The sequence below is a fragment of the Rhinichthys klamathensis genome, unplaced genomic scaffold, assembly GCF_029890125.1.
Source record: "Rhinichthys klamathensis goyatoka isolate OS25496 unplaced genomic scaffold, OSU_Roscu_1.1 h1tg000011l_1, whole genome shotgun sequence".
Taxonomy (NCBI): Eukaryota; Metazoa; Chordata; class Actinopteri; order Cypriniformes; family Leuciscidae; genus Rhinichthys; species Rhinichthys klamathensis.
The window spans coordinates 14,768,309-14,780,762 of record NW_026606564.1 but is presented as its reverse complement, the minus strand read 5'-3'; the positions used below and the strand labels follow the sequence as shown (position 1 = coordinate 14,780,762).

General features: G+C 41.4%; 1 protein-coding gene across 1 annotated transcript in view; it reads left to right on the top strand.

Moving 5' to 3' along the window:
• Positions 1-1,183: 1,183 nt before the first annotated feature.
• The window catches only part of LOC130100130 (oxysterol-binding protein-related protein 1), a 40,925-nt gene continuing 29,654 nt past the window's right edge, over positions 1,184-12,454 (top strand). Inside the window, exons 1-4 of the mRNA XM_056265628.1 lie at positions 1,184-1,287; positions 2,618-2,713; positions 8,608-8,683; positions 8,869-9,003. Coding sequence (XP_056121603.1) covers positions 2,655-2,713; positions 8,608-8,683; positions 8,869-9,003 — 270 coding nt within the window. The 5' untranslated portion in view covers positions 1,184-1,287; positions 2,618-2,654. The remainder of the gene's footprint in view (positions 1,288-2,617; positions 2,714-8,607; positions 8,684-8,868; positions 9,004-12,454) is intronic.

The following is a 12,454-nucleotide window of genomic DNA, read 5'->3' as shown; positions in this document are numbered from 1 at the left end:
TTGTGAATTTTTATTTATTTTTTGCTCCCTGTTTGCTCCCTCACTTTTAATATTTGTTTTGGTTTCGTGTTGTAGTGTTTTTGGGTTGTGTCTATCTGGTGTTCCTGTCTCGTTTTATGTCTCTCTTTAGGAACGGCAGGTGGCGTTCCTTTAGAGGGGAGGTAGTGTCACGGTTCTGTCACTACAGTTCTGGTTATTCTTGGTTTTGTGACAGAGCTGTGACATGCCTGGTCTTGTGTTTATGTTATGGTCTTGTTGGTTGTGAGCACATGGCTATCATGTGATTTCTGTGTGCCATGTGCTCTTGTCGATGTTCTAGCCCCTCCCATCTTGTTACTGGTTTATTTGTCCCACCTGCTTTCCCTCGTTTCCCTCCTTGTTTGCCTTCCTATTTAGTCTCCCTGTGTTTGCTGTCTGGTGCTCGTTTGTTGTTTAATGTTACCTGAGTTTTGAGTTGTGTTTGTTCTGTTCCTGGATTCTGTAATTAGTTCATGAGACCTGTATTTCTTTGTTTTGTTTGTTTGATTTATGTTTTACTTAATTAAACACAACTTCTCCTCTGCACTTGAGTCCTCGCTCCATTTCCCACAACCCACACGTAACATATACTGGGGGGAAAAGATTCAGATTGTTAGCCTAAAATGATTTGAAGAGTGCTTACTCTGTTAAAGCACAGTAAGCCTCTTAAGACAGATCAGTGTATAGTAAGCAGTATTGTTCCATTACACCCTTCATAATCACTTCCACACTTCAGCTACTGCCTGTCTATCTATCTATCAACCTGTCATGTAATGATGTTAATCACATTCAATTATCATAATGTATATTTATTTATTAATTTCTAGACAAGGGCTGTAGACACACCATCTTTACTCTGTAATGTGTGTTTTGGGGTGTGAATCCCATGAAATCAGTATGCAGTGAAAATACAGCCATTGGGATAATCACATTTATTACAGAAACTCATATAATGAAAAACACTGATAATTATGAAAACATTACTGATGTATTAATAGTTGAAGTACGTACTATAGCTGTATATGTGTGTGTTGTCTCAGTGTGTGTGTTCATCATAGCCCAGGTGTAGTGTGATCAGCTGCTCTCCGATCCTCTTTATGCTGAGCTCTGCAAACACACACACACACACACACACACACACACACACACACACACACACACACTCCTCCCGTCTCTCCTGTGCTCCATTTCACACACCTACAGTCACACACACAGGAACAGCAGAGAGGACGCAAAACAAGGTGACACCTTCAGCAGCCATTCAGGCAGGTACATTCACATTTCTGCTTTTCTCTGCTCACATTTTCACTTATTTCACTGTCAAATGAAGATTTGGGCAGTGGATTTAGTCAGAGGTATGACCACAGTATGTGTCGAGACAGGTCAAGTGACTGTAAGTGAGACCGGTACAGTAGCATTTGTCATGATGTCACTCTGAAGGTACAGTAACCTTAATCCTGACCAGAACCTGCACATTTACACTGAACGTATCATGTCAAATATTATATGTAGCAAATAATAATTGCTTTATTTTATTTTTTTACGTCAAGGGTCAGTTTTCACTTTGTATTTTTGTGTCACTGAGCAGCTGCGATTTTTTTTTGTTCAACCCCGTAAATTTCTTTTTACATTTTTGCATCCTGTAATCAGTGTGTTTGCAGGTGTGACATCATCACAGACAGACGCTGTGAGCAGAGTCTAGTCTAATTAGATAAAACTTAGTTCTATCACCAATAACAACACACAAATAAAGATAACTATATTTAATTTAATGCAGTCCATCTATTAATGTCATATTATCCATCCAGCTTATATAGCACTAATAAAATACATGTATCGATAGATGTCAGTAGTGCATGATGCTTGTTAAATTGTAGGTATATGTTTGGTTGTTATCATATAAGGTTAAAGTTAGTTGAGCGCTGGTGTTTTTATAGCTCTGTTAGTTGACGGATTCAGCAGTTCAGTCCCGTATGAACACTTGAAATAGCAGTGCGTGCTGAAGCCAGACAAACCCATGAATCATCTCAGGATGAGCTGTGAGATTTATAAAGTGGAATTGCACGTTAAATTTAAAAGAAAAACAAACCTGATGAAGGGGCATGTGCTCATCTGCAGTCGACAGATGTCATCATATTGCTGAATCTAATACTGTTATAATCTCATAATCCTACATGCTTTTCAGTGATAGAAATGTGTGAATTATTTGCGTAAGCATATGTTTCCTACATAAAAAAGCAATCCAAAGAATTTATTCAATACAAATACATTTGTTGATGTTAATTGTCCACATTCTCTTAACAGGAGTACTGTCAACTCTTTCTCATTCAAACGGTTAAGGCTGTGTTTCCTCAAAGCATCATACGCCTGCATAGATCATAGAAACCACAGGCACCAATGTTCTCTACATATACTTAGGCTTACGATTGCTTTTGGATAAAATAGCTCTGGTCTTGTCGGTCTGTCTATTTCATTTTATGTATTTGTTTATCTTTATAAAAAAATGAAATACTCTTAATTTTCCCTTGAAGGACCGTGTTTTTACTATTCTTTTATGCATTTCTAGAGCCGGATCAGTAAACAGTCTGGTGTTTTTTCGACACAGCTTCATCTGTGACCCCAGAGACTGAGACGTCATGTCAGGGGACGGTAGCCAGGGAGACACGACCCAGAGTAATGGAGTCAAAAATCACAGGTATACCTTTTCTGTCATGGGATTTTGTTTCCCATCTCATTTTAAAATGTCTACTCACTTGACAGTGAATATAAAAGTAGGCTACATCTTGTTTATTTTTTGTTAAAAAACGATTACATTTTTTTGCATATTAGTATTGTTGTTGCTGCTGTCCATGCAGTTAAAACCTTATGTAATCAAGTGAAGTCCATTTTATTTGTTTAGCTGAGTGAAACAATACGCCATTAACTAGCTACATAAAGCATACGGCCTATAATTATGGTCACATTATGAGTCGGTTATAACCATAGAAGACCTAATACAGAGCCTTGTGGCACTCCATAATCTTATGCTTGTGTTAGGTTTGACAATACCTGATTTGCACAAACAAAGTGTTTGTGAAACAAAATATTGGAAGTATCTAAACATTTCTCCAGCCAGTTTAAGGGAATGCCATGATCCATGTGACCTAAATCCTTGGTTGTACAATTGGTTTTCTAGTATCTAGTAGTCTTCAGCCTTTATCAGGTTCAGGTTAGTGAAATGAGCGATGGAGCAATAACATTTACATTTATTCATAGTCATGTAGGTCAACGTCATCGCATAGCCTTATATTTGATATGGCAGCCAATGAAGTGAACGAGGAACATTTATAGTTTAGGTTCCACTTTACATTAAGTGTCTTTAACTACTATATAATTAATAATCGTTTGATACAATGCAATTTTTGTGTATATACATGTTTTTACATTGTACTTATATTTTAAAAAACCTTGCATTTTTAATTACAGCTGTATTAATATAAATTAATTTTAAAGTAAATTAACATCTATAATTACACTGTTGTAAACCTTATCCCTTAACCCACCCTTAAACCTACCCATACCACCATACCTGTCCTTAACCTATCCCGTATACACCTTAATAGCAGCACTTTCAAAGTGTTTTGCAATACAACACAATAAGTACATTGTACCTAAAACATTTTTTGTGTAAATTCATAATAGTTAAAGACACCTATAAAGTGTGACCCAATATTAATATTAATTAATTTATAAACTTTATTTTGTGATGCTTACAAGCAACTGTCAATATGATGTATTCCCAAGAGCAAATGTGCCACAAAAATAAATGCAATGCTTACAGATAACAGCAAATGGTTCTCCTTCAAACCAAATGTCAAACCGTCCCTCCGTAACTGTCCTTTTGTACTCGTTGATTCTGCTTTGGTCTATTTTCATTGAAGACCTTCCACTGCATGAAAAGTGGGATTTTCGTCTCGTAAACGGTCGGAAATCTCCCTAATTTTCGTCAGTTAATGACAATTTACAGCCTGCGAACGTCGCATTCGCCTGTGCCACATACTGACGGAAACGTACCATATGACGTATGTGGAGAGCTAGCGGAGGTGCTAATGGCTCTAATTAGCATATGAATAGCAGCGCCCGCGCGTGCCTTGCCAGAGAATGGCTTGAATTACCTCACTCAGTATTGGTTGAAACCACTACATTTAAACAAGAAAAATCACTCGTGATTGGTTGGCAGATCTGTTGCTATTGGTCACCCTGCCTCATTATAAATGTAAACCCCAAAATTGTAATAATAATACATTTACATACTAAATTATGTATATATTCATATATATATATATATATTCATATGATATGCTATTAAATTATGTATTCATATATAGTCATATCTATTATGTTGTATTATATTCATATACAATTACCATCTATTATTACCATCAAGAAAAAAATATTTTGCCAGAGACATGCTGTTCATTCAAAGAAAGAGCTTTATTAACACAAACAAATAACTATATGTACAAAGCGTAGGAGATCCACCCACACAACAAATTGGAAGCTTCGCGGCTGCAAAATTTGGTCCATTTAGCAGACGTCTGTGGTGCGTATCCCTGTACTTTGGAATCGCCTCTAATCTCGACTTCAGCGTGGCACAGAGCTCTGTGAGCTCCTGGCTGCGAAAGGACGGAGGTCACACAATCCACACCCCGCCAACGATGCCATCTTCCTCATCAGACATCATGTGGTAGCGCGCTTCCAAAGGCTCACCTCATCCTCAGCTAGCACACTGTCTCGCTTCTAACAGCTGTAAACACAACCAAAGACAATCAGTACAGCACTGCGTATGACCACAACACATCTATTAATTCACCTGAAAAATAGTCACATTGTCCAAAAACAGATCGTATCAAATAAATCTTACCTTCTTCCAGGGGCGGAGCGGGGGGGTGGCTAATTGGGCTTAAGCCCCGAATGTTTTGTCAAAAGCCCCGAATCTTTTAGGTTTTTTAAAATGACTTCAACTTTGTTTAATTTCCTCTCAGTCTTTCTGACTGGAGCGGCAAAAAATGAAACAAAAGCTCTACCACCGTGCGTGGTGGCGGACGGTAATGCATTGCATCGCGCATCACTCAGCTTGTATGCCAACTGCCAATAAAAACTAACGAAGAAGAATATAAATCGTCTTCTTCGTCGTCGTTGTCATCAGGGGCTTGCCGTTGGCGGGCTGTTGTATGTTTCACCCATGGTTTCACCAGAGAAAGTCTAATATGGGCTTTGGTTTCACCGTGACCGTCGTCGTAGCGAGCTCACTGTCTCAGTCACGGCACATGTTTGCAGTCAGTTGCCTATATACTGGAAATTATTTATGTCAAAATTTGATGAAAGTGATGCTTTTGAAAACATATCTTTGACAATAAATGAAAGATTTTTAAAATGGCATGTCTATTTTGTCTCTGCGGAGCTGAGATGGGAACAATCGGAACACGGCCGTATTCTTGTGCATGCGCATCTAGGTGACACGGATAAATGTGCGCAGCAATAATTAATGTTCCTGCGAGATTGTTGCGCGGGATGTAGTAGCGCGCAAAAGTTCCAGAAATGTACAAAAAAGTGCCCTGGCCTTGAATGACAAGGTAAGGAAAATAAGACTAAATCAAAATTAAATAACCAAGACTAGGTTGTCCTTGTGATTTTTCTCAATAGATGTTTTGAGCATTTTACTCATATTTACTTCAGACACCGGATTATCAGCAAACTGCCAAGAGAACGGCTAGCTGGCTACTCAAAATAAACTAGCAATCTATTCAGTCAGCATATTTGTGTTTGATCTGTGTGAATTACAGAAATATAAGACTTGCTAGACCAAGACTCGCAGTCGCAGAGTAGGCTGTGTGTATGTGTGTGTGTGTGTGTATCTCTCTTCATGTGGCACATTATGTTTGGCACATTGTATGGGTCACTATATAACAAGGTAATACAATGTGTAATCAAGTGATGACTGATTAACAGTAATGTAAACGCTAAATCTTCTACAACAATGCAAAGTATATGCTCTTAACCTTACAGTTTTTCACATTTCATGTAATACTCAATTTATCAATTTCTTTGCACAAAACTCTCCAGAAAGTGCCTTTTAATGGTTTATTTTTCAAAAAAAATTCCCGGGGGGCCATACCCCTGTACACCCCTAGGGAGAGCACCCCCACATAATAAAAATAGATGCCCCTGGTTTGGGCTAAGCCCCGAATGTTTACATCGTCTGGCTCCGCCCCTGCCCTCTTCCCTCTTAATTCTCGCTCGACTCCGAGCTGAACTCTTCACAGCTTCCGCCTGCGATGCAAGATCTGGCTGCTTGTACCTGAAGCTCCTGCGCACTGTCTCGTAATATGTTTTACAGGCAGCTGGAAAACAAGTAAATGAGAGTGATATGAATAAACAACATAAGTCACTGTAAAATTACACAATAAAGGAGAAAATAGTAAAAGTTACTTACACACAATGTCGTCATTATCATCAGCATGTTTCTGGACTTGCAGACATAGCTCCGAGCAAATGAGGTCACGGCCTCGTTATGAGGTGAGGTTAGTCTGAGAAAACAAAATGTACGGTTAAGATCGGTAACATAGGCCTATCTATTAAAGGATCTATTTCCTTATACAGGAGAATTAAAGTATTTTTAATCTTACCATTGCTCCGGTTCGTAGCACCTACAATTTTTCTCAGAATTGTGAAGACGGCGTAACGTTACTGTTTCCTGTAAATTACAAGACCAAAAAATACACTTTTATAAAGCAACTTACACTTGTTCTTTTGCAAGCCTACTTTTAGCTTGTGCTACTTAACAAATCTTAGTTTAGATAGCGGTCTTACCGCAATCTTAGGATTGTGCACCCGTCCTCTCTTCCTAGAGTTTTTCGATTCCAAAGCAACCTACAATTTACTAAAGTAAACTGCTCATTTACATCGTCAGCGAACTGAGTATGTTATGGTGCGTTCACGTGCTATGGTAATTATGGTAAATACCAAAAGCCGACATGGAAAATGCACATGAACACCCCCTCATGTGGTATTTTCCACTGGGCAACTCGTAGAATATTTTGATGCACGAGTTGCCGAGATGAGATTACCTTTGACCTTTTCAAAATGGCAGAGAGCAACGCAAGAGTTGTGAATGGTAAAAATATGTACTATTCATGATCTAGAAAATATACAGCATATATTATTTACGTTTGAGTTTTGATAAATCATTTTCTTGCTGTAGCAGATGACTTAAGCAATCTAAAATAGTTTTAGCTAAATAACAGGTCTGGATCTCCATCTTTTTACCACATTACGACAACAAAAGCACTTGAACGCAACACACTGGTAAATACCAGTTCACAAGTGGAAAATATCATATTTTCCATAGCACGTGAACGCACCATTAAGCTGACGAGACAGTCCACTGATAGCATTAAACAGTTTCAGCTGCGTCCATGTCATCAGGTGGAAAGCACTAATTGAAATGGGGGTGTTTTCAGAGCACCCCTGTTTCACAGGTAACAGTCTGTCTTCAGAACACCCCCTTGTTTTCCCTTCTTTTGGATTAGCCCGAGACAAACTGAAGAAAGTAGGCTACTAGAAGGTTTGCTGATTATTATTTATTTAATTGTAGAGCGTTTAATTCATAGCCAGTCCTCTTCTACCATGTCAACAAAGAAATCGGCAGTGTGGCAGCATTTAAAAAAAGTTAATAGTCTATTCGTGTCTCAGCCGCGAAGCTGAGCTCCTGAAAAAATGGTCTATTATGTTCCATATTCCTCAACAGTTCTTGTGATGATATCACTAGTTGACAACAGTACTATTTTCGGAAATCATAGGCTAAGATATTGCGCAGGTGCACGTGATGCAACGCTGTCCGAGCCGTCAGACTCGTGTGTTTATTTATAATTAATGTAGGCGGACAACAAGGTGCACAGCTAATTCACTTAACGTTTTGTTTTTTCCTAAATTCATTTTTAGTCTACCAGTCGACCAAGATATTATGTGGTCGATTACAGCCCTAATACTTTCATTAAATATATAAATTTCAAGCTAAAATGTAAGTGTCTATAATTAGGCTATACTGAGCCTGATGTATTTACACCAGAGATTTTCTTAGAATGAAGTTAATACATTTTAGAAAAATGTCACCTGGTGTAAAACTCCCCTTGCTACCCTCATTTGCATTTGTATAGCTCACAGCTTTTTCATTTACATGTTAAAGCCTCCCCTAGAATTAGGAGGAGGGGGGTCATGGGGGGACAACTGCCGAGCAAGGCCCACGTCAATTTCCGACAATTCACGGCAGTTTTCAGTGTTGCCTGTAAATTGCCGTGTACTGTCGTAAACCTGAACTTCCACGACAATCTACAGTGACGCTTACTGATGAAAATCCCACTTTTCATGCAGTGTTCTGTAAAGTTACTCAAAGTGAACTTGTGGACCTGTTGTGTATAAGCAGTATCACACCTGCGATCGTAGTATTGATTGACAACAGCACTTTTGCTCATGTAATATTGCTTAAATAAATTGCATTTAGTGTCCCCCCAAATTCTGAAATTTGTTTCATTATCCGTTTTGCAATAGGTCGGCTCTTCCCGCTGCTATGTTCTCTCGAAACAATGCCAGTATGTGGAGCATTCTCAAAAAATGCATCGGGATGGTAAGTCAAATTCATTTTACACATACTGTATTAGTGTTTCTTCAACTTCAGGCACTTTATGTTCAAAATTTTTTATTGTAATCTGAAATTATTTTTGAATGTTTGTTTGTATTGTAAGGTTTGCATGATGTTTTTTTGCCAGATTAATTCTAATTCAGCCTGTTAATCATTTATTCTCTTCACAGGAACTGTCGAAAATCACAATGCCAGTGATTTTTAATGAGCCTTTGAGTTTTCTCCAGAGATTGACTGAGTACATGGAACACACATACCTCATCCAGAAGGCCAACGCTTCACAAGACTCGATCCACAGAATGAAGGTAACTCTATATTAGATTTTTTTTTAGGCCAAATACCCCTTGGTGAAGAGAAAAATAGGGCAGGGACCTATTGAGTAAAACAGAGCTTTGCGTTTTAGTATCGGGTAGCCAGAGCTTCAGACTGTCACGATCGCTAGCGGAGAATTGGGTGGATCCAAAAGCAGCAACATGATAGTCAGGGCAATCCAAATCATCGTCATCCATGCAAGAGTCGTAATCCAAATAGTCAGAATCATACTCATCCGTGCCAGTGTCGAAAACCATTTTAATCCGTCCGAATAACAAATAAATAAAACAAGCAAGAACAAACGAGAAACAGACTTGAAACAGACCTTGGCGTTGACGAGTGACATACAATACAATGACTCCGTGACATGAACTAACACAGACAGGGTATTTATGCACAGACAGTAACAACATAAATGGGAACAGCTGGGTGCAATCACAAGTGATGGGAACAAACAAGGATTATGGGAAATGTGGTTCTAGAGTGAATGGATACAGGAAGGAAGGGACCTCTAGTGGACACCCAGTGAAAACACAACCAGACACTGTGACATAACCCCCCCTCTACGGAGCGGCTACCAGACGCTCCACGACAGAAAACAACACTCGAAAAAACAAGTCCATGAGGGAGGTGGAGCTGTGGGGAATCAGGGGGAAGGACGGAGGGCCAGGACCATGGGAGGGAATGGAACCAGGGGATGACAGTTCATCGGGCGGCCTGGGCAGAGACGACCCTTCAGGCGACCTGGGCGGGACAGGTAGTTCATCGGGCGGTGACGACCCTTCAGGTGGCCAGGGCGGAGCAGGGAGCAGGGTTCGTACAGACTCCTGAGGAAGTCCATCGGGCGGCCAGGGTGGTGAAGACCCCTCGGGTGGCCAGGGCGGTGAAGACCCCTCGGGCGGCCAGGGCGGTGAAGACCCCTCGGGCGGCCAGGGCGGTGAAGACCCCTCGGGCGGCCAGGGCGGTGAAGACCCCTCGGGCGGCCATGGCGGTGGAACAGGAACAGACCCTGGCTCAGGAACAGGCACAGACACCGGCTCAGGCACAGGAACAGACACCGGCTCAGGCTCAGGCTCAGGAACAGACACCGGCTCAGGCTCAGGAACAGACACCGGCTCAGGCTCAGGAACAGACACCGGCTCAGGCTCAGGCTCAGGAACAGACACCGGCTCAGGCTCAGGCTCAGGAACAGACACCGGCTCAGGCTCAGGCTCAGGAACAGACACCGGCTCAGGCTCAGGCTCAGGAACAGACACCGGCTCAGGCTCAGGAACAGCCACAAGAACTGTAACAGTCACAAGAACAGACACAAACACAGAAACGAACACTGGCTCTGGAACAGGCACTGGCTCTGGAACGGACATTGGCTCCAGCTCTGGAACATGCACTGGCTCTGCCTCCGGCTCTGGAACAGCAGACACTGGCTCCGGCTCTGGAACAGACACTGGCATCAGCCCTGGAACAGACACTGGCTCCGGCCCTGGAACAGTCTCTGACTGGGCAGACGGAACGTGAACAGTCTCTGACTGGGCAGACAGAACGTGAACAGTCTCTGACTGGGCAGACGTGACGTGGACAATCTCTGACTGGGCAGACGCAGGTCTCCTTCTCCTCCTCCGTTTCAGGACCACCTTACTCGGGACCACCGGGACTGGGATCACCGGACTAGGGACCACCGGGACAGTCACGGAGGAGGTCTTTCTTCTCCTCCGTCGTCCCTTCTGGCGAGGTGCTGGTTCAGGACGGGACAGGACCCGCGGCGAAGGGTGTTCTGGGCTGCGCGTCACCGGATCATGGTCGAAGGAAGACCGAAGTAGAGACTGAGTCCGGGACTCCCCTCTAGTACTTCCTCCTCTGCGAGCTCCACGGGTCCCCGAAAATCTGGCCAGACGCTCTCCTCTAAAGGACTCTCTGTCGTCGAACGAAAAGTCTTTAGGAAATCTGAGCGTCATGGCCTCCTCCCTTTGCCGAGCCACAAAAGCAAACGCCTGCAAAATGTTCATGCTGCTGGACCCATTTGAGGACGGAGTCATTCTGTCACGATCGCTAGCGGAGAATTGGGTGGATCCAAAAGCAGCAACATGATAGTCAGGGCAATCCAAATCATCGTCATCCATGCAAGAGTCGTAATCCAAATAGTCAGAATCATACTCATCCGTGCAAGTGTCGAAAACCATTTTAATCCGTCCGAATAACAAATAAATAAAACAAGCAAGAACAAACGAGAAACAGACCTTGGCGTTGACGAGTGACATACAATACAATGACTCCGTGACATGAACTAACACAGACAGGGTATTTATGCACAGACACTAACAACATAAATGGGAACAGCTGGGTGCAATCACAAGTGATGGGAACAAACAAGGATTATGGGAAATGTGGTTCTAGAGTGAATGGATACAGGAAGGAAGGGACCTCTAGTGGACACCCAGTGAAAACACAACCAGACACTGTGACACAGACTGACCACAGAAGGTCTGGACTCCATCGCAGCTTTTATTGGCTAAGGACCGCCTAGGGCCGTCTAACTGACATGTAAAGCAACCAATCACAGTTCGTTTTGTTCCTCATCATGTTAAAAGCCCCCTGAAATCAAAATTTAAGTTTTTTAGCTTTTAGTATGAATATGTTAGCCTTAAGGTTATGAATAAGCTGGTGTGTTCCAAAACAATTATTATAAGTGAAATATTTAAGTCCCTTTCAATAACTGTTGTGGGGTGTTATAGACCTCCATCGGCCTCCAGGGAGGCTTTATCATCTTTAAAGCTTCTTTTGTCCAGACTAAACTATAGTGAACTTTTATTGGCCGGGGACTTAAATTGGGACTGGGTAAATGTTGTTTCTGATGATTTGAAATCTTTCTGTGATTCTATCAGTCTTAGCCAGTTGGTAAATGTACCTACAAGGCCTAATCTCAAAAATCCTGACAAATCTACTTTAATTGACTTGATTCTAACAAATGTCCCTCATAAATTTTTATCTATGGGTGTCTTTTGTAATGATCTGAGTGATCATTGTGTTATTGCTACTTTGAGAGGCGGTAAAATACCCAAATGTAAATCGCAAATTATTAGAAAGAGGAATTTGAAAAATTTTAATGAACAAGCCTATCATCATGATTTATCTTTGATTAACTGGGGACAGCTAGGCCTGTTGCCTGATGTTGAACTTGCCTGGACACTTTTTAAGGAAAATTTTGAGAAAATTGTAAATAAACATGCTCCTTGGACAAAGCACAGAGTGAAGGGACGGGAAAACCCTTGGTTTTCTCCAGAGTTGTCAGACATTATCCATCAGCGAAATGTGGCTTGGGCTAAAGCTAGAAATGGTGATTCTGCCACTGACTGGTCCATTTTCAGACAACTAAGAAATAAATGTACCTCTCTTATTAAAAAGGCTAAATCAGAATATTATTTATCAGTCACAAGTGAAAATCTCAAT